The 23,696-nt window shown below is 43.4% G+C and overlaps 2 protein-coding genes across 3 annotated transcripts in view; both read right to left on the bottom strand.

Annotated features, from left to right (window-relative positions):
- Positions 1–11,008: 11,008 nt before the first annotated feature.
- LOC124111213 overlaps positions 11,009–23,696 on the bottom strand; it is a 39,251-nt gene continuing 26,563 nt past the window's right edge. For both annotated transcript variants that reach the window (XM_046470853.2, XM_048394222.1), the window contains exons 7-8: positions 11,611–11,675; positions 11,009–11,227 (exon numbers count right to left, since the gene is read on the bottom strand). The gene's annotated coding sequence lies outside the window, so the exon portion shown is untranslated. The remainder of the gene's footprint in view (positions 11,228–11,610; positions 11,676–23,696) is intronic.
- Positions 19,913–20,827, bottom strand: LOC125378858 (vegetative cell wall protein gp1-like). The gene has a single exon (XM_048394837.1). It carries the CDS (start codon positions 20,825–20,827, stop codon positions 19,913–19,915), a length of 915 nt encoding a protein of 304 aa, XP_048250794.1.

The raw sequence follows: 23,696 nt of genomic DNA, 5'->3' as shown, positions 1-23,696 counted from the left end.
ACGACTGTCAGAAGTCTATGTCAAGGTATGGGAGTTACGATCACCTAAGAGGTACGACTGTCAGAAGTCCATGTCAAGGTATGGGAGTTCCGTTGACCTTTGCACTACAACTGTCGTAAGTCTATGTCAAGGTATGGGAGTTACAATCACCTAAGCACTACGACTGTCGTAAGTCTATGTCAAGGTATGGGAGTTACGATCACCTTAGCGCTACGACTGTCGTAAGTCTATGTCAAGGTATGGGAGTTACGATCACCTTAGCACTACGACTGTCAGAGGTCTTTGTTAAGGTATGGGAGTTACGATCACCTTAGCGCTACGACTGTCGTAAGTCTATGTCAAGGTATGGGGGTTACGATCACCTTAGCGCTATGACAGTCAGAAGTCTATGTCAAGGTATGGGAGTTACGATCTCCTTAGCACTATGACTGTCAGAAGTCTATGTCAAGGTATGGGAGTTACGATCACCTAAGCACTACAACTGTCAGAAGTCTATGTCAAGGTATGGGGGTTACGATCACCTTAGCGCTATGACAGTCAGAAGTCTATGTCAAGGTATGGGAGTTACGATCTCCTTAGCACTATGACTGTCAGAAGTCTATGTCAAGGTATGGGAGTTACGATCACCTAAGCACTACGACTGTCGTAATTTATGTCAAGGTATGGGAGTTACGATCACCTTAGCACTACGACTGTCGTAAGTCTATGTCAAGGTATGGGAGTTACGATCACCTAAGAGCTACGACAGTCATAAGTCTATGTCAAGGTATGGGAGTTACTATCACCTTAGCACTACGACTGTCGTAAGTCTATGTCAAGGTATGGGAGTTACGATCATCTTAGCGCTACGACTGTCATAAGTCTATGTCAAGGTATGGGAGTTACGATCATCTTAGCGCTACGATTGCTTTGTACAACGGCGACCTGATCCTGGACATATCAGTGTGAATGACAAACCAATTATTTACGTATGCTAAAGCTATATTTTTTAATATAACTATTAATTGTATAATGCAAGAGAAGTATTCAGAGGACTCCTGTATTACAGTGAGCAGATCTTACACTCTTGTCTTTTGATTGTATCAGTTTATCTTTTCCAATAACTTGCAAATGAATATTTCAATATCAAGAATATATCAAATTTATATGTGCACAGATGTAACTGTTGCTAACACATGAAAACCACAGGTACTGTTAGTTGTATGAAGTAGTTAACTCAAATCTTTATTGAGGCAGTGTTTGTCAAAAAGGATTCTCTTATTAAGAGGGGGCACAGGTGGCGCAGTCATCCAAGGCACCACAGTTCCCTGTGCAGAGTTGTGTCCCTTGGGCACGCCAGAAACCTATGATCGTGGGTTCGAATCCTGATTCCCCTGGATTATGTGTCTTGGTTTGTCAGCACTGGGTCTCATGGTACACATCTAAACCTGCATCACTTCAGGCTTTCCTCCCACATTAAGCTGACATGCTGTAATATAACTGGAATACTGCTGTTCCAAGGGCATTAAACCTCTCGCCGTCTTAAGAATTAGTAGCCATTCAAATCAAGATTTTGAAACTGCAGACGACAAGTAAATATTTATTAACCACAATTATATTGGAATTCATTTGAGAAAGGTGAGCTTCAGTCCCTCAACACTTTCATTTCATGTAATTTGTAACATGACAAGGGCTGGTGGCCGAGTGGTTAAAGCGACACAGGTACAATGTGTGGAGCCTATTTCTGGTTTTGCCAACCATGATATTGCTGAAATACTGCTAAAATCGGCGTAAAACCAAACTCACTTACTCACTGACAATCATGACAATGTTGAAAAAGTAAAGAAAGTATTTGTGTGAAAATGCTCATATTGAGGACTTTCAGAAACAGCCAGAAAACCAAAAACACTGTTGGAAGGATAAAAACCAAAAACACTGTTGGAAGGATAAACAGTCAGCAGACCTGGGGTGATATTCTGTACAAAACTGAGTTGAACCCAAGTACGCAACTTACCAGCAGAGGTAAAGGAAAACTGTTTTGTTGCATGTCCATTGAACTCGGCAATGGGGTAGCCTAGTGGTTAAAGTGCTCGCTTGTCACCAAAGGCCTGGGTTAGTTCCCTGTATGGGCACAAATTTGAAGCCCATTTCCTTTGTCCCTTCATGATATTGCTTCGAGCGCCGTAAACCTATACTCATTCTATTGAGCAGGGTCCGTCTGTTGATCAGCTGAGTTTCCTTGTTGATATACATCTTTATATTCCTAGTTAGCATCCATTTGATATACTTTGTTGTTATTATGTTTGGTGCTGATTGTTGCCTGGTCAGGGATGGATATAACTGTTGGTTTTCCATGAATGTTATTGTGCTTATATCATACCCCGTCATTTATACTACATGCTCGTTATTACAATAGAATTGTTCCAATGTCTAACCATATGTTTAGTGTAATAAGTATCCATGCCAAGGTAATATAATTTTTTTTAAATTCAAGTAGGATGTCATAAAATATGTCTTTACGTTTTAATCCTCAGGTGTGCGATTGTTTAAAGTGGAAAACACTTTTTTTTAAATTAGGATGTTCTTTAAATGGTTAAGTAAAATCGAATATTTTTTTTTTTTTTTTTTTTTTTTTTTAAAACATGCATTCCCTCATTTGTGTTGGTAGAATATGTGATACACATGTTAAAAAAATGTGTTTTATCTACGTTTATAGGCTATAAGACTTCTTACTTGTTGTGTTATAGAATTTAGCTTCGGGCTGTTTTTCAGGCAGACAAACTAGAAAGGAACTCTGACTGGAGGCCCTTTGTCCATACAAAGGACAATTATTTGCATAGAATTTGTTATTTGAGACATGAGGTGTCCATGTCGATTGTGTTATATTCTGTACAGGTACTGTATCGCTCAGTCGTATGAATATATATGTAATGTACAAGAACTCAGTACATGGCTTGTGTTTGTTATTCATTGTGGGCGAGTGGATTTGTGTGATCAGTTTGTGTGAAGCAAATGCAAGTGATATCTTCCTACACCTGACAGCCTGACACCGTACAGGTGATGTAACATTATCTTGCTACACCCTACAGTATTAATCAGGGTCAGGTCATGTCACTGACGGTGAGGAGGTGAAATGGGTTTTTTTGCACTTATGTTGGGTAACAACTAGTGCCATCTTTATTTGATGTGGTATGATGCGGCAGGGGGTCGAACCCCGGACCTTCCGCTCTCTGGGCGGAAGCTCTGCCACTGGACCACGGAGGCGGTCTCCGGGCGGACGCACTGCCACCAGACCACGGAGGCGGTCGTTACTGACGGTATCGGAGGCGGTCGTTACTGACGGTATCGTCTCATATGAGGTCAGTGACAACCATCATGTTATATCATGGTGCATGAATTGTCTCCATGTATGTTTCTAGGTTTGTTAGCACCATACCCGTGCTCGTGGGTTTCACCGAAGTGGTAAACGTCTGAGACCTGCATCACTTCGAGCTTTCCTCCCACATTAAGCTGACACGCTGCGATATAACTGGAATACTGTTAAAAGCGGCGTTAAACCCAACTCACTCACACTCCAACTGGTCTAGGTGCTCTTCACTTTCCAAATAAGTTGGTGCAACCCTGCAAATAGAGCAATCATCAGTCTCACACAAGTCAATGGCCACACCAGTCATACAACAATGGCTCTCTGCAACAGTCGTGTCCCCCACCGTGATATTGCTGGAATATTGATAAAAGCAGAATAAAACCATACTCACTCACTCACGCTGCAACAGTCAGTATCTCTCTGTCTAGGTCGTTTGTTTAATCTGAAGCCTTTCTCATGGTTTTACACTTCCAATGAAAACCTCATCGTGTTTTAAGCTATATGTATCTCCCTTACTTCATGTGCTTGAGGGGCGGTCGGGTAGCCTAGTGGTTAAAGCGTTCGCTCGTCACGCCGAAGACCCGGGTTCGATTCCCGACATGGGTACAATGTGTGAAGCCCATTTCTGGTGTCCCCCGCCGTGATATTGCTGGAATATTGCTAAAAGCGGCGTAAAACCATACTCACTCACTCATGTGCTTGTTGCTCTTCATTCTGTCTCAGCACTATACATTTATTGTAAGAATATAGTATGCGAAAATCATCACCCTTGAAATGAAGTGGCTATTCATTGACGTTCTAACTAGTATATAATTTTTTAATTTGAAGTTACACGATGTACGGCTTTTCCATTAGAAGAGAGGTCGGTCACATGACAGCGAAACTGACGCCACAATTTGACGTTGTAACATTTTTCACGAGACTATTCTTGAAATGACGAGGGGGCGGTGGGGTAGCCTCCTCAATGTGCTGAAGACCTCACATGGGTACAATGTCTGGAGCCCATTTCTGGTGTCCCCAGCCGTGACATTGCTGGAATATTGCTAAAAGCGGCGTAAGACCATACCCACTCACATGGGGAACTATTTTATTCCACAATACAGATGGTTGTTTATCTGTCAGTGTAAACGGGAGGTCACGTGTATAGATAAAGCGCTACATCTCTCGAGGAAGAAAATCGTGATATTTAAAGAATAAAAGAATTGACTTTCACTTTGCGTGAGTTCATTTGAGTATGAACCTTCATAGAGTGAGGGCCAAACATTGTATGAACGTCGTCGCAAGTTCCGACTGAGACTGCACAGCACACTAGAATGGCAATGTCCAACAATTTTGACGTATTACATCACTACCGTCGACCTTTAAAAAATAGCGTGTTTTAAGATTACTTCTAACTGGGTGGAAAATGCAAGAAATTAGCGCCGTGGTAAGACTTCCGCCCATATCCCCCCTCACAAATTTATATAATTAAAATGGATTGAGCATCAGTGCATAGGACATATACTTTTGGGGGGATACGGGCGAAAGTCTTTCATTTTAAACCCCTAATCCTTCTTACAATAATCTGCCAATGCATATTCTCAATAACTTGAATCCAATGAATGCGACGACTGTAGAAAACAGTAGAAAATGCTTCGCAACGTAAAATCTAGATCTTGCAAGACAGTTTGTTTGTCAGGAATTGAGGTTTATAGCAATACACATGAAATATATTACTAACCTGTGAAGAGGCTCACAGTGATCAGCAAGGACGGCTGTGGTCAGTCAACATGGTCAATGGCTGGTGCGCAGGTGAAATGCTGAGTGCTGCATGAGTATTTGGCCAAAGCCAACAGGGTAAGCTGACTTGAACAAAGAGACTATTGAAAGCTACGAAAGATTGAAAGATACGATTACATGCATCAACCAAGTGCTATGGTCTGCGTGTCCTACGTGGTCTGTGTTGTCATCCTTGTCCTGCGTGGCCTGTGTTATGTGCTGCGTGTGGTACGTGGCCTGTGTTATGTGCTGCGTGTGATACGTGTCCTCTGCTTGTCGTGCGTGTTCTGTGCTATGTTCTACGTGTCGTGCGCTGTTTCGCTTATCCTACGTGGCCTGTGCTAGGTCCTGCTTGCCCTATACGTGCCCAGTGTGTTCATCGTGTCCAATGTGTCCTACGCGTCCTTTAGTTCGTATTGCTTGTCTTACGTGTCCTGTGCTATGCCCTGCTTGCCTTGGTCTGTGTTGTTCATGTCCTTTGTGTCCTGTGATATATTCTACGTGTCCTGTGCTGTCTTGTCTGTCCTACGCGTCCGACGTTATGTCCTGCTTGCTCTATACGTGTCCTGTTCTGTGCCCTAAGTATCTTGTGCTCTGTCCCGCTTGTCCAACGTGGCGTGTAATAATAATAATAATAATAATAATGAGGAGGACGTGGTTTGATTAACGTTGGGGCTCTTCATGATAGAATTGTTTTGTGCACTTTTGCACACATTTATTTGTCTGATGATCCTCTTGTGAAGCATGTCAAGACTCATGATGAAAACAAGGCATTCCACAGTTTTCTGAAACGAGCCAAGGATGTGGGACATAATCTCAATGTCGGTGTTGATTTTGTTGATGACTGTCAACCAAGCGAAGTGCCATATCAAGTCGGCCCAGACGTGAGAGGCAATCTGAACTACCACTGCATCGAGTTTATGTGCAGTGTGTGGAGAAGATCAGCAGTCCTGCAGAGTCCTCCGCTCGGATGAAGTCGGCTGGCCTGAAAAGTGAAACAGAAGGCTTTCTGTTTGCTGCTCAGGGCCAGTCACTTCCCACTCGAAACCGTCAACGTGTGATTTTGCATCAAAATGTAAATTTGAAATGTAGATTATGTAAATCTTAAACGACATGATGGTGTAGCTCGATCATTTTATTACCGTCTTCGCCATGCTTGTGGTTATGAAACAGAGGTCCACCCATGGTACGACCCGGAATATGTAGAGGGCGTCATGGAAAATGATAAATACAAAATTCTTATGAATAGGCCCATTTACAGCCTCAGATGTATCCAGGCCAACAAACCTGATCTTGTCCTCTTTGATAAATCCAATGAAATCATTTATATCATTCAATTTTCTGTTCCCTTTGACACTAATGTGATTGTCAAGATGGGCGAAAAACATGGCAAATATGCGGACCTCGCTTTCGAAATGTCACGCTTGCATCCCAAGTACCAAGTTGTCCGACTCCCCATTGTTCTCGGTGCCTTGGAATTGGTACCTCCCAATGTGTTGACTGACATTGGGAGAGTACCTGGGTTTGCTACCAGGAATACAGCCCTTCTGACATTCTGGGTAATGCAGAAGGCTGCAGTGTTGGGGAGTCTTCACATTCCCCGAAACGTTCTGGGTGGGTTTGACTAGGCAGCGCTTCCTGGGAGAAGTCCCATTCGCTGTCTGGGCTGCGTGTAGAGGGGGCAAGGGCCCTGAGCTGATGATGAGCCTAACTAGCCTGACTGTGCCGGGATCACCCAAACCCTCTTTGCTGCATTTTTTATTTCAATTTGTAATTTATTATTATTATTATTATTATTATTATTATTATTATTATTATTAAAGTATTATATTATATTATAAAGTTATTAAATGAATGCTATTCAATGATAATAAGAATAGTAAGGCTGTACGCCAATTGCCGATGCTATGTGTACGTGAAGGAATTTAATTTCGTTTGTCTGCCATTTCGTTTCCGGTTCACCAATGATATGCACCCGATTCTTTTCTTTTTTTTAATGTAACCACGTGTTGTCCGTGTGTTGACATTGTGCCGAGCTACGTATGCCTTGCCTTGCATTTGTCTCTGGCGATGAAATAACAAACTGCCAGTAAATTGTCTTGAAAGACTCCCGGGGACTTCTTCGTGTTTCCATGGTCCCGCGAACAGGACGTGTAAGTATTTTGCCTAATTATGAACTTTGACGGCAATGAAAATGACACACCAGGTGAAACACGTCGCGCTCGCCTGCATATTTGTCATATCATGTACAGTCAGTTTGCCTCCAAATGAGAACGATGAATTGCAAAATAACTCGAAATCCAGAAAAGTGTATGAAACATCAATACGGTACTTGACCATGAATACCCTACACCCAACAAAATCTGAATTTTGTTTATTTTAAGACCCATGACGGATGAAGTTCTTTAAGAAACTATCTTGTAATTTTGTATAGAAATGTGTACATGACACGTAGGGGGATAAACCGTGGAAGGAACAGCACAAGCACGGTCTGCACGTGCTCCACAGTGACAGTGTTCATTCAATGACAAGATGCGCTACTCAGCAGATGTTAAACAGTTGATGATGAATGTGTATGATTTCTTTAGAAGTGAAGCAGAAAGAGCAAAGCCTTTTTATGCAATTGATAAATTCTTGAAACGAGCTTCAAAAGCTCTTGGTATGTCCCCTCAGAAACTAAAAAAATGTTGTTAGTCGACGAGATACAAATAGTCAGGCCAAGGAGGTAGGGAACATGACAAAACCATGCAAGGTTGATAAATTAGACAGTTTTCAAAGGGATCAAGTCAGACGTGCAATTGTTAAACTGCACTCAGAAAATAAGTACCTGTCCCTAAGAATTTGGAAGAAACACCTTGAAACTGACCACCTGTTTGTTGCCGCGATATCTCAAGAACTAAACGCTGGATTGTCTTCATATTTGGAACTATGGTGTATATACAGACTCCGCAGACACCAGTCGGTTTTGGTGACCTTGACCCCATTTTCAAGGTCACAGCAGGCAAATCTGCTTTTGGAGTTGGAAAACGGTGTTGCCGCAATATCTCAAGAACTAATCGCTGGATTGTCTTCATATTTGGTACTATGGTATATATACAGGCGGGGGACATTTCGTCACTTTGTGCCAAATACTTGTTTTAATAATAATGATGTCCGGTATTGAGTGATGTCACTTTGAGTATTGTTAGTTTTGTTGAGCGATCTTTCACATTTTGTACCTTGTCCTGTGAACCAACCACTGATTTAGTACTAACTACTAAATGGCTTTATCACGTGTATCCAAACCATAGGCTAATAGTCAACCATTCGTGCACCGTCTCTCTTCAAGTACAGACAAATGTAATTGCTTTCTCTTTGTTCACAATTGCGTTCGTTTTGCCTATTTTTGCTTCAAATACCATCCATTTCAGTGTTCATTGTTTTTCGAATTTATTTCGCACCACTCTCGAAGTTCACCCTTGGGACATTCGCCACTTGTTGACTACCGCCTCCATCAACTTGACTTACCGTGATGCCTCCCCAGAGAAGAGCAGCCATCAACCACAAACTACCGAGGGGAGCCAAGCAGACAAAGACACCCGGGAGACAAACCCAGGGAGTACTGCACCTATGTCGAACATCTGTCTGCAGAGCCACATAGTGTAAATGCAGACAGAGTAGCCTGTGTTAACAGGGGTACATGCAAAGGCCATGCGCCATATCCAGATTGCCTTTTGGCATTGAAGCTGTGAAAGGAGACAACAACAAGCAAAGTAAATGATTAAGATTTTATTCATTGACTGACTTTCATCACAGTGACAGCTGATTGTAGCATTGCAAATATTCAAAAGACATAGCTTTACAGCAACTGGGACTTATTTCAACTAAGAGTAATGCAACGTCAGTCATAAGCAAGTCATTAACTACAGGACCTGTGAAGATCCGGGGTAGAATAGGCCTTCAGCAACCCATGCTTGCTGTAAAAGGTGACTATGCTTGTCGTAAAAGGCGACTAACGGGATCGGGTGGTCAGGCTCGCCGACTTGGTTGATGCATGTCATCGATCCCAATTGCGTGGATCGATGCTCATGATATCAATCAATGGATTGTCTGGTCCAGACTCAATTGTTAACAGACCGTCGTCATATAGCTGGAATATTGCTGTGTGCGGCGTAAAACAACAAACAAAAAATTGAATTGTTTGAAGCGCATGTAAAATACCATAGATAACTCGACAACCTGTCAAATATGAATTTTAAGCCGTGTGGTTACATCAAGACACTGTATGTGCTGAAGCAATCAGGATATGTATGGAAAAAGTGAAAGTGCATCATATGTACATGAGGAGAAACGCATTGCAATGCGTTATACTTTTTAAAACTTAAATGTTTCTACAATATCCCTAAAAAAATACACATGTTGTTGAAAGGATGCAAATACATGTTGATTGCAAACACCTATATTACTATTATAGGGAACAGAAAACAAAACAAAAATATTAGAATATTGTTGTATCGCTGTGGCTCTATATTTGCTTACCATCTGTCAGTGCCCTAGCAGTAGTTGTGATCTGAATATTGATAAAAGGATATAAACTAAAATAACACCAAACATTTTAAAAGATATTTCCCCGATATTTTTTCAGGTGTTTCCAGTGTGTGTTGGCCACATACAATTTGAACGTCTACTTGCTGTGAAAGGCAACTGTGAAAGTAAGAGGCAACTAACAGGATCAGGTGGTCAGGCTCGTTGACTTCGTTGATGCATGTCATCGTATCCCAATTGCGTAGATGGATGCTCATGATAACTATAACTGGATTGTCTGGTCCAGACCCCATTGTTTACTCCTGCTGTCAGAAAGTTGGAATGGGATCTGGTGGTCAGACTCGCTGACTTGGTTGATGCAAATCATCGTATCCCAATTGCGTGGATCGATGCTCATGATGACAATCATTGAATTGTCTGGCCCAGACTCGATTATTTACAGACCGCCGTCATATAGCTGGAATATTGCTGAGTGCGGCATTAAACAACAAAATAAATTAATGATCAATTTGTTGAATTAAAAATGAAGATGTTATCAAATCTTTAGCAATGTATTCAGGCAAAGGTGAGTATATTATTATATTATGCTATGTTCAAGATCAAGTTGATTTTCATGTATCTGTTACAACTGAACTGTACGTCGGGCTATATGGCCTTGCATACTGAATAAACTGTCTAAACGCCATCATTTTCTTATCAGCTGCATCCCGTTGGTATCTACTCGGAAACTACAAGGGCTATATTTTTGCGACTACTTCATGGATTCCTTTCCAATTGTGGGTACAGTTTCTCTACTAGCAGTGTGGATTTTCTGAGAAAATATTGCTTTTTTTTAATTTTGAGGACAGTCTGCAAATAATTGAGACCGGACCAGACAATCCATGAAAATCAAGCGAGTCTGGGTTGCTGAAGACCTATTCTATTTTCACGGGTCGGTGTTCATGCATGGCATCATGTGAATCACTTGATTGTCTGGTGCAGACTGCAATATTCGACACTGAAAGACCGCAAAAGCAATTTCAAGCTAGCAATCACATGGTAGCTAAAGTTTCTCAATTTTGATATGACAGCAGTATATTCTGAGAGCTTTATATGCGTTGAAAGTTGAGATATACTAAAATTAGGCAGAACATTTGCCATGATTTTCAATTTTCAAAAGTCACTGATTGCTAGCTGGAAATTGCTTTTGCGGGCTTTCATCACACATCTAGAATGTCAAATTCGGGAATAATCGTGTGATTGACATGAGCATTGGGATATGATGACGATGACGTGCATCACCCGATCCCTTTAGTCGCCTCTTACGACAAGCATGGGCTGCTGAAGACCGATTCTTACCAGGGTCCCAGCGTATGGTGGTATTATGGATAACAAAAAGACTGGCGTTTGGCACATTTATTTCTCCTCAAATACACAATTCGGATACGATGACCCATGGGTTTCTGAAGACCTATTCTAACTGCACATGAAATGAATTTGTGATGCTGAGCCTTTTCCCAAACACTGTTGTCCACAGCAACCACCATGCAGGTCTCTTTCGTTGGTAATGCACCAAGCACAACATGACATATTATCCAACTGGTCCATGTACCCATCTCACTATAATGAGAAGGAATAATTATTGTTTCAGATATCTGACACTGTTAATTCCTAAGAATATTCAATGGGAAATCTAGACACATGGAATGTTGTCTTTGTTTCCAATCAAACTGATAATATTAAAGCCGCAAATACCATCTTTCACAAGCACTCCGTAGATCTATGCTCGTGATGTCAAACACGTCCATACCGCCAGACAGGCGTAATTTGTTTCAGGTGACAGGATAATCATTCTGCAAACGTACACCTGCTGAACACGTTAAACCAAGTCGATCAGAGGTTTATGGCGTGCCCAAGGGACGCAACTCTGCACACCCAGACTTTCATGGCAAAACAAAATCCGAAACATTGGGAATACATCAAAGTAATGTAGTGAACCAAACCTGCTCCCATGTCCAGGAACAGGACCATCCTGGACTGCTTACTACGGAGGGACCAACGCCATCAACTGAAATTGAGAAACCAAGATGTTCTACCCTTTTCTTAAAGAATGACACTTTGAAGGTCAAATCCACATGCTCAAGTGTAAGCCTGAATGTATGACCATGCCTCCTGCCTAAACCTGTGTAGTTTGATGGAATCGCAAACGCATGTTGAAGACTTAGTTCTCAAGATGATAGTTTCCTCAGCTAGGAAGACCGATGACAGGCCATGTGGACAAATAATACAGAGTCAAATTGTGCAACACATAAAACATTACAATCTGATATCACATATTGACACGCATAAAGAACGTGAGTGAGTTGGGTTTAACTCCACTTAATCCTGTCATATCACAACGTGGGAGGAAAGCCCAAAGTGATGCAGGTCTCAAACAGAGCACAGTATGGTGCTGACGGACCTGGAAACAACCGGGACGAAACAGTTTAAACCTGTATTGGTTTGAAAATACTCACTCTGTTCAATCTGTTCGTCACAGAGGTTCTGACAGACATTTTCTGACACCTTGGTGGTACAACAGATTCAGTCAGATCAACTCGCGCAACCGACTAAAGTTTGACAAGAAATCACAACCAAGCAGAACATTCTGAATCACATGGAAAGTAAAATCATAGACACTCCTAAATACGGACCTACGTATTAACTGTACCTACATCGCCTCATGACTCACGGGACAAGCTGTTTAAACTTCTATTTCGTTTCCTGTATGGACACACCGTCAGGAAAGCCTTTTTCAACCAGCTAACACTAATGCTTTGCAAGCAAGCACGAGAACTGATGACTGCTTGCGTACTAAGCTTAACACTTTTTGGGTGGTGAAGCAGAAGGCTGTACAACAATCACCACAGAATCGTGCTACAACACTGGTAACACTAAGTACTTCTCCCATCAAGCACACCTCTACTGGAACTAGACGCACCGCGTCACTCAAGGGACTGAGGTTACACCAGAATGTGTACCCCCTTGACCAGAACCTTACGTACGCCACTTTATGACCAAGTTTCTTTTTTCAAAATAAACATTTAACACGCAAACCGCAGAATTACCAGCATGTCCTGGGATTCGTTCCTGCAGATATGACTCGTCGCCTGCAAGATACTGTCATTTGTGGGCAGTTTAGCTTTTTGACAACAGATTTGGAATACAGAACATCACAGACACCTTGAACACAAAGCTCTTCCTTATTTAACTTTGAAAACGAAAGATATGCCTTCTGGTTAGGGTGAGTGAGTGAGTGAGTTTGATTTTACGCCGCTTTTAGCAATATTCCAGCAATATCACGGCGGGGGACACCAGAAATGGGCTTCACACATTGTACCCATGTCGGGAATCGGGTTAGGGTTAGAGATCGGCAAAATCATCAATGGTTTGAGAAGCTTTCTAGACCAAAGTACGGAAACCAGTAGCTGCGTTTTGTACAGTTTTGTCAATTTCTTCTATCAAACATTTCTTGAAAGTTTCAGGGTCAATCTTGTGATGTTTGAAAAAAGGATTCCCTCAAAGTGACGATTTTAGAATTAAATCCTAAATTCAAGTTGTTCTTTATTGGTTCTAAGTTGTTTCAAAATGTCGAGCTTCGTCCCATCGTAAAAGAAATTGAATGAACGATGGGTGTAGAAGCGAAACATGACGAGGTTGTGTTTGGCCGTTGGCTGAAAGCTCCGAGCTTGCGTCGTGTGTTGGGCCAACAGGCCGCGGCCAAAACAAATGATACAAATCTGAACCTTATCCGGTTCTACCTAAAGTTCCACATGAACTACCAAACACATGTTTGTTGTTTTACGCCGCATTCAGCAATATTCCAGCTATATGACGGTGGTCTGAATAAACGAGTCTGGACCAGACAATTCAATAATTGACAACATGAGCATCGATACACGCAATTGGGATCGATGACATGTATCATCCAAGTTAGCGAGGCTGACCATCCGATCCCGTTAGTCGCCTCTTTCGACAAGCAGAGTCGTCTCTTACGGCAAGCATGGGTTGCTGAAGACCAATTCTACCCCAATTGGGATACGATGACATGCATCATCAACCAAGTCAGCGAGCCTGACCACCCGATCCCTTAGTATATGGTACAGATATAAATATAGGTGAGGTGAAATGGTGTTTAACGTCGCGTCCAAGATTATTGCACTTATATAGCGACGTGCATGCACGTGTATTTGTGTGTGGCTGCTTGTACTAGTCCGGACTTATGCCGATTTATAGTGCTAGCACACTTAGATACCATGCCGCAGATTAACATGAATACCCCACTCAGACATAGTAAACTGACTCCGAGCCGTCCAGTCCTTGTTTTAGCCCCTTATTGCCGAGCGCCAGACAGGGTAAAAACAAGTACTGTCTTTTGGTATGACGCGGCCGGGGGACGCTCTACCATTAGACCACGGAGGCGGTCTGATATAAATTACATATAGATATATATGTCATCCTACTGTAACATTTACCAACAAACAGCACATAATTTAATCCCCTCAAGAAAAGAAATTCTGGAAGAAACTGAACGATACCGACATCAATACAATATCACAATTCTCTCATTGAACCTTTCGCGTCTTAATGTAGCCATAATTAAAGACCAACATCAAGGAAACGCTCATTCCGGCAGACAAGTTATCTTTCACCTGCCCATCTTCCGCAGTCTCAGATTTCCATCTTCCAAGACGTTTAATTACTCTATCCTGTACTCAGCATTAGCTGCCGCGGAAGCACCGCCTGCTCTCGGCCAATGCAACACAAAAGACCGCTTGTTAAGTCCAAGAGTAGCCAGCATGTCTAAAACGAGCTCAACTTCAATCAACTTTAACTACAAAGTGATAGCGATCTGAAAATGATTTTTAAGATAAACAGGCTATCTCATAATAGCGTTTCACCATGTATCCAGGTTGGTTGGTTGGTTTGTTGTTTAACGCCGCAGTCAGCAATATTCCAGCTATATGACGGCGGTCTGTAAAAAATCGAGTCTGGAACAGACAATCCAGTGATTGACATCATGAGCATTGATCCACGCAATTGGGATGAAGACATGCGTTGACTGACTATAAAAGTCCTGTGGAAAAAGTCCCTGAAATTTATTACATCACAGTTTAGATTTACAAAACTTCTCCTCTACTGACGAACGGAAGAATAAGCTCTTGATGCCGGAATTTTGAAGATCTGCTAAAGGAATAGTAATTGTCCCGTTCTTGAGATTCCAGGAAAATCCTAACCAGATAAAAGTTGCAAAAATGTAAACTGATTTCAACCCAAATGGCAGCACAGTGTAAAGGAAATATTTAGTTTTATCTGCAAAACACCAAACGCTCATTTTTATCGTACTTCCATGTCAGAATGATTCACGTGATCTGATAAAATACTATAAATATACATCCCGACTGGAAGGAAATACATTTCTGAGTGGGAGAATACCTTATACCCCGCCAAGAAGACGACAGGCAGCACTTGGATTTCTGAGCGGAGGAATATATCCCTTATACCCCGCTTCGAAGCAAAAGGCCGGACGCTTTTTCCGAACCAATGAAAGTCACGTGACACAGCACACGTTCACATCAGCTCAATCGAACAGCTGTATTGTATCAATTTTGAGTTTGTGTTAATTATTTTACAAGTGAACATGTATCCGATTTTGCGTGTGAAATTGATTCGCAAAAGCATCCTACTTCCATATTGACTATTGACTTGGCTGTCCGTGAAGATCCGGGTTAGAATTGGTTATGTCAATCACTGGATTGTCTGGTCCAGACTCGTTTATTTGCAGACCGCCGTCATATAGCTGGAATATTTCTGAGTGCGGCGTTAAACAACAAAGAAACACTTCACACCACATACCAGTATACTATAAACTATATATAATATGTGTGGCAATTTTCAAGCTGTATGACGGCGGTCTGTTAATTATCGAGTCTTGACCATCCAGTGGTGGACATCATGAGCATCGATCGACGCAATTGTGGTAAAATGACTTGCATCAAGAAGTCAGCAAGCCTCACCACCCGATCCGTTCGTCGCCCCTTACAACATTGCAAACATTGGTTGCTGAAGACCTTATCTAACCCAGATCTTCACGATGGCTGGAGTTAGTGAGTCAGTTTGGTTTAACGCCGCTTTTAACATTATTCCAGTTATATCAGGGCGTGTGAGTTTAACCTATGTTGTTTTAGGATCTACACCGAAACGTCGCACTAATTGTAATAAAGAAGTTGTTCATCCATAGAACTTGACTTACTTCATCACACCAACTTCTAAATGCCACTTAAAGAAGTTACAGTAGAACTGTTGGTAAATATATTAAGCAGCCACACAGGTGCAATAACCTTGAACGCGACTCGAACCCCATTTCCCCCTTAGAAGGTGACTGTCGTAAAAGGCGACTAACGGGATCGGGTGGTCAGGCTCGCTGACTTGGTTGATGCATGTCATCGAATCCCAATTACGTGGACTGGTGCTCATGATGTCAATCACTGGATTGTTTTGTCCAGACTATTTACAGACCGCCGTCATATAGCTGGAATATTGCTGAGTGCGGCGTTAAACAACAAACAATGTCACCTGCGCTGCTGTCTGCTACAACAGGATATGAAAGAAGTTGTTATCCATATATTGTATCCACTTGTCATCCGTCATCTTCTAAGAATACCCATGAGTGAATATAGTTTTACGCCGCTTTCAGCAATAGTTCAGCAATATCACGACAGGGACACCAGAGATAATCTTCACACAATGTACCCATGTGGGGAATCGAACCCTGATCTTCAGCTTTACGAGCGAACGCTTTAACCACGAGGCTACCCCAACGCCCATGGTGAAATAGAAATTTATGCTAGAAGTAATAAGATTAGATATATCTACAAATAATATCTTGGTTGATGCATGTCATCGATCCCAATTGCGTGGATTGATGCTCATGTTGTCAATCACTGGATTCTTTGGTCCATACTCGATTATTTACAGACCGCCGTCAAAGAATATTGCTGAGTGCGGCGTTAAACAAACCAACAAACCAACCAACCAATCACTGGATTGTCTGGTCCAGACTCGATTATTGACAGACCGCCGTCATTCAGCTGGAATATTGCTGAGTGCGGCGTTAAACAACAAACAAGCAAACAATATATAAACTTACCTGGTGACCACACACTTCCCCCTTTCCAAACATCATGAGTTCGTGCAATGGAAGCCGACAGAAACCACGAGGTACAATCTCATTGGTGTAGATAACCCAATGAGCCAATCAAAATCCTCAATACTACACACCAATTCCCACAGACACGGGATGCACGTGCTATGCATATTCATTGATCTGACCTGAATGTAGAACAGTCAAAGAGAGCACCACGACTGATACTGTGACCCACAACACTGTACAGCACACAAACAATATTTGTGTATTCTTTTACTCATTTTTTTTTTTTATATAACAGGAATCTATCACCACTATCACCCTCCAGGGGCAAATTAGAATTGCGTGTGTTTATATTGTAGTGAATAATATGGAACTATAAACTAAGTATCGCTTATGCACATGCAAACTTCCATGTGCATTCTCATGTCCCCATTGAAGACAGGATGCTCAACTCTAAAAAACATGGAACAATGACGAAACTCCGGAAAAATAATTAAAGCACCAATTTCGGAACTCGGCCTTGATAACCCTAGGTCTTGCAGCAACCTATGTTCGCCCCCAAATCGACTATGATTGTCGTAAAAGGCGACTAACGGGATCGGGTGGTCAGGCTCGCTGACTTGGTTGATGCATGTCATCGAATCCCAATTGCATGGATTGATGCTCATGATGTCAATCACTGGATTGTCTTGTCCAGGCTCGATTATTAACAGACCGGCGTCGTGCAGCTGGAATATTGCTGACTGTAGCGTTAAACAAAAAACAACAAAAAACATAGGGTGATGGATTATTGTTTTCTAGTTTTTTTCTTTCTCTCAAAGAGATCGTCGGCCACGTGACAAAGCTGACCCCTGATTTGTGCCAGGATCCACAGATGTCACCCCACAGTCGCACTGATCTCCACCCCCCCCAAAAAAACCAAAAAAAACAACAATAACAACAACAAAAAACGAAAATATTTCAGGTCAGGTAATGTGAATCCACTGCAGTCTAATTATTTGTTTGTTGTTAACATTTGGACCAGACTATCCAATGATTGATATTATGAGCAACGACCTACGCAGGGTCACGATGACACGCTTCCAACAGTCACCAAATTTCACCACCAGTTCCATTTACTGGCACTGCCAAATCTACATTGTCAATAAAGAGGAACGGTCAGTGCCCCCAAACCCAAAGTGTTAGCGCTAAGACTATTCCAACACCAAAACTCTAACACTGGAGTTGGGATCGTCTAAGCGCTAACATTACTTTGTATAAGACTATTCTAACTCCTGTACTCTAACACTGAGGCGGCGGGGTAGTAAAAGCGTTCGCTCGTCACGCCGGAGACCCGGGTTCAATTCCTCACATGGCAACAATATGTGAAGCCCATTTCTGGTGTCCTACGCCGTGATTATGCTGGAATATTGCGCAAAGCGGCGTAAAACCATACTCACTCACTCCTCTAACACTGATGTACGGCGGTCGTACAGCTGGGGTCGCTTTTTGGATGGGTAGGCCACACACATGAATGAAATAGGATTTTGTTGTTGGGCCTCGCAACAGGGGTACGATAAAATTTGAACAATCGCGAGATTGTTCGTCCCGCGTATCTGCTGAAAGGGGAAGTACGCTAGAGTTAATCTCAGGGGCTGTACACCCTGGAGTTTTGTTCATGTAAAGGTTAATGCACTTACCTGCCAGGTATAAAATGCAACCATAAGAACGGGATTCTGAGTATAATGTGTTCATGTGATTAAAAATGCTGAATGGGCTATCTCTACCCGAGTTTAACAAAGAGTACATGGATGAGAGTTTCGCGCGATTCCAACTGTCAACGAGGTCATTGGGCGATCTTTGAAACCTTGGAAACAGATTCAGCCTTTAATCAAACTGATATCTTATTTGGTTACCACGAAACACATTCCTTTAAATTCCGAAAATACTTTAAAATTCCAAAAATACGGAAATCATCTCTTGACAGGTCCTGGGCACATATTCCACTGGGGACGGACAAATATGAAATGGCTCCTTGAAATTTCAACCTAAACTGTTAGTGTTCGTATAAGTGTTCGAAGACTTTGATGAATTTCTTACTATTTCCACTGTAAAATTAAGGCCCTACTATGTATCTTGTTCTTTGGCGCATACCCTCCGGGCCTTCACCAGTGTTCAGTGTTCTGAAAAGTGGGTGTGAGTAGATGTGAGGTGGGTGTGAGTAGGTGTGAGTAGGTGTGAGTAGGTGTGAGGTGGAGTGGCGCTGACATGGGCTTTGTGTGAGGTGGGGTCGGTGGTGGTTGTGAGGTTGGGCTAGGGTGGTTGTGAACTGGGGTAGGGATTGGGTAAAGTGGGGTCGGGGATGGTTGCGAGGTGAGTCGGGAGTGGGCGTGTGGTTGGGTCTTGATGGGTGTGTGGTGGGGTAGGGAGTGGGTGTGTCGTTTCGTCTTGGTGTGTGTGTGGTGGGGTCTTTGTGGGTGTGTCGTTGGTTCTTGGTGGGTGTGAGGTGGGGTCTTGGTGGGTGTGTCGTTGGGTCTTGGTGGGTGTGTGGTGGGATAGAGAGTGGGTGTGTCGCTGGGTCTTGGTGGGTGTCAGGTGGGGTCTTGGTGGGTGTGTCGTTGGGTCTTGGTGGGTGTGTGGTGGGATAGAGAGTGGGTGTGTCGCTGGGTCTTGGTGGGTGTGTCGTTGGGTCTTGGTGGGTGTGTCGTTGGGTCTTGGTGGGTGGGTGGTGGGATAGAGAGTGGGTTTGTCGCTGGGTCTTAGTGGGTGTACGGTGGGGTCGGGGTGGGGGTGTCGTTGGGTCTTGGTGGGTGTGTGGTGGGATAGAGAGTGGGTGTGTCGTTGGGTCTTGGTGAGTGTGTCGTTGGGTCTTGATGGGTGTGTCGTTGGGTCTTGGTGGGTGTGTGGTGGGATAGAGAGTGGGTGTGTCGTTGGGTCTTGGTGGGTGTGTGGTGGGATAGAGAGTGGGTGTGTCGTTGGGTCTTGGTGGGTTTGTCGTTGGGTCTTGGTGGGTGTGTGGTGGGATAGAGAGTGGGTGTGTCGTTGGGTCTTGGTGAGTGTGTCGTTGGGTCTTGGTGGGTGTGTCGTTGGGTCTTGGTGGGTGTGTGGTGGGGTCGGGGTGGGTGTGTCGCTGGGTCTTAGTTGGTGTGAGGTGGGGTCGGGGTGGGTGTGTCGCTGGGTCTTAGTGGGTGTAAGGTGGGGTCGGAGTAGGTGTAAGGTGGAGTCCGGGATAGTGTGTGAGACGGGGTTTGGGAATTGTTGTGAGCTGGTGTCGGGCGTGGTTTTGAGATGGAGTCGAGGTTGTTGTGGATTGGGGTAGGAAGTTGGGTCGGGGTGGGTGTGAGATGGGTCGGGGTGGGTGTGAGGTTCGGAATCCGAGTCGGGGTGAGGTTGGGTCGGGGTGGGTGTGAGGTGGGAATCCGAGTCGGGGTGAGGTTGGGTCGGGGTAGGTGTGTCGCTTGGTCGGGGTGGGTGTGAGGTGGGAATCCGAGTCGGGGTGAGGTTGGGTCGGGGTGGGTGTGAGGTGGGAATCCGAGTCGGGGTGAGGTTGGGTCGGGGTAGGTGTGTCGCTGGGTCGGGGTAGGTGTGAGGTGGGAATCCGAGTCGGGGTGAGGTTGGGTCGGGGTGGGTGTGAGGTGGGAATCCGGGTCGGGGTGAGGTTGGGTCGGGGTAGGTGTGAGGTGGGAATCCGAGTCGGGGTGAGGTTGGGTCGGGGTGGGTGTGAGGTGGGAATCCGTGTCGGGGTGAGGCTGGGTCGGGACGGGTGTGAGGTGGGAATCCGAGTCGGGGTGAGGTTGGGTCGGGGTGGGCGTGAGGTGGGTCGGGGTGGGCGTGAGGTGGGAATCCGGGTCGGGGTGAGGCTGGGTCGGGGTGGGTGTGAGGTGGGAATCCGGGTCGGGGTGAGGTTGGGTCGGGGTGGGTGTGAGGTGGGAATCCTGGTCGGGGTGAGGTTGGGTCGGGGTGGGTGTGAAGTGAGAATCCCAGTCGGGGTGAGGTGGGTCGGGGTGGCTGCGAGGTGGGTCATTGCAGGTAACTACGAAGTATCCACCCATCTAATGTACAGTAACAGTCTAAACAGATTGAGGAGAGCTCGGAAAGTGTAATGTAAAATGTGAACAATACGTGCTCCACATGTATTAACCGTGAAATAACATGACGCCGTACCCAAGGAGTCCCGATCTCTGACAATACCCCGAATGAATATCCCAATTTGAGGCGCACTTTTAGCAGAGTATCTTCATATAGTCTCGTATTTGTCTCGGTCTGTGTGGCATGACACTGTTGACACTGGGGGAGCCGAAACTGTACAATGTACATATTCAGGTAGATTATATAGATCAGCTATTTCATAAGGCTTTTGAGTTGAAAACTGGCAGTAGTAACAAAAACCTGAAACTGCTCCTCATAAGACGTCTTCATTACATCTTCATAAAAAAATCTCGAGACCCGTGAAGATCCGGGGTAGAATAGGTCTTCCCATGCTTGTCGACTTTGCTTGTCGTAAGAGGCGACAGACGGCATCGGGTGGTAAGTCAAACAGTGGATTGTCTGGTCCAGACTCGATTATTTACAGACCGCAGTCATAGGGCTGTAATATTGCTGAGTGCGGCGAAAACAACAAACAAACAAAAATCTCGAAGGAAACTGAGCCAGGATCCAATATTGTTTCCGTAATTAGTCAACTGTTTCAATCTCACTAAAATACAATGCAATATCACGTGCGGTTAACATATGTTTATTCACAGGCTATAGGGAATTATATAAATACACACACAAGTTAAAGTAGCATCAATATTCTAAAAAACAGGCGGGTTTGTACAAAACCTCGAATACTTAAATTAAGAATGAAACGAAAAAGAGTGTTAAAGGTAGAGTTTGAGATGGAATATGAACTGACTAGATAACTGATCCATGTTGGGGCTGGTGGTCGAGACAGCGTGGCCCCGAAGATGGATATGTTCAAATGTATATGAGCGATGACGCCACCTGAGATGTTTGGATGAGACAGTGTCTATCATGAGTGAGTATTATCGTTTTTCATCTAACAGTCGCTTCGCCTCGACAAAACACGAAGATTGCCGAAATCAGCTATGGTCATATTGGAGTGAGGGAGTTGGGTTTAACGCCGCTTTTAACACTTTTCCAGTTATATCACAGTGTGTCAGCTTTGTGTGCGAGGAAAGCCCGAAGTGATGCATGTCTCAGACGTTTACCACTTCAGTGAAACCCACGAACACGGGTATGGTGCTGACAAACCTAGAAACATAATCGGGACGAATCGGGATTCGAACCCACAATCATAGGTTTCTGGCGTGCCCAAGGGACGCAACTCTGCACAGCGAATCGCGGCGCCTTAGACGACTGGGCCACCCGTTCCCCCAGGTCATATTGGATGGTTCATTAATTTTAAAGCGTAAATAGCATTAACATTAGTTGTTATTTAGGAACAAAACATTCGGCTAGTCTGCATGTTACAACTGTACCCGGCTGGTCAAGTGAATATATAACTAAAGACTATACGCAAGCATCACATAAGAACAAAGCGATGGCCATGAACTGGGGCTAAAAGAGGAAATACCTTGTAAAGTCACATCCGATTTTGTTCATACACCTTCAGTTCATCCGTAACGTCATAAAGACCTTAAGAATATCCGATATTTTCATATAACAAGAGGTAATCTGTTATGCCAAGACAGATTAACTATACTTATATCATTTGGTTGGCTGGTTTGTTGTTTAACGCCGCACTCAGCAATATTCCAGCTATATGACAGCGGTCTGTAAATGATCGAGTCTGGACCAGGCAATCCAGTGATTAATATCATGAGCATCGATCCACGCAATTGGGATCGATGACATGCATCAACCAAGTCAGCGAGCCTGACCACCCGATCCCGTTAGTCGCCTTTTACGACAAGCATAGTAGTCTTTTGCGGTAAGCATGGGTTGCTGAAGACCTATTCTAAACCGGATCTTTACGAGTCATATACTTATATGAATTAACCGGGTGTTCTTTAACTTCTTTTGAGTCGTATATATTTGTTATAATTTCTACAGTATTCTATAAATGGGGGTTATCAGTGATCCAATGTCAGTCTAAACCTCTCAATAAGCAAGCACCTGACCATAGCCTAATGGATATATTTTTCCATGCATATTATAACGTAAGAATAAATCACGTGGGCGCCAATTGTCGCCATGAGAGAACAATGATAAAAAGGTGAAATATATAGAAAATTAATCACGATTCGTTGAACCTTTTATAAGCAACTGCTCGCATTTTGCAATTGAACTTTCAATAATCATCAAAATCTGATGAACGTCTCGCCGACGCCGAGATATGAAACATGAAATGCAACACGACAGAACGCCATAAGCGTACAGTGACTGATTGTCGTTAGTTCGGTAAATGGCACGAGATTCTTTTAGAATTGACAGTGATGCTAAGAACTGTGTTGTCAAACCACTAAATAGAAAGAGTGAATTTAATTTAAGGAAGCTGTGAACGGTATTTCAGTTTTATGTGATGTGAGGAGAAAGTGGTGAAGCAGGTTATCCACGTGCACGGGTATGGTGCTGACAAACCAGTTATCATAATATGTGCGTTCATGGGATTCAAACCCACGATCATAGCACCATGGCACACTTGAGGCACGCAACTCTGCACAGCGAATTCCTGCGCCTCAGAGGACTGTCACACCAGATACAACGTCATGTATTAGGATTTCAAGATACTTTATACACACATGTAGATGATTGTGTTTACAGCAGGAACTATTTAATCAATATTCCAATTATCTTTATCTTCATGAAAGTTGAATTCATTTTTATATCAACAAATCAGCTTCTTTATAGTCTTTCACAAAAGGGTCATGAGATTGATCACCTGGGCGAAAGGACATTTTTTTATATATCGCTCAA

The sequence above is a fragment of the Haliotis rufescens genome, unplaced genomic scaffold (assembly GCF_023055435.1).
Source record: "Haliotis rufescens isolate VD_foot unplaced genomic scaffold, xgHalRufe1.0.p SCAF_13, whole genome shotgun sequence".
NCBI classification, from domain to species: domain Eukaryota; kingdom Metazoa; phylum Mollusca; class Gastropoda; order Lepetellida; family Haliotidae; genus Haliotis; species Haliotis rufescens.
Note: the sequence above shows the minus strand (reverse complement) of the source record. Positions and strands in the feature narration are given on the sequence as shown.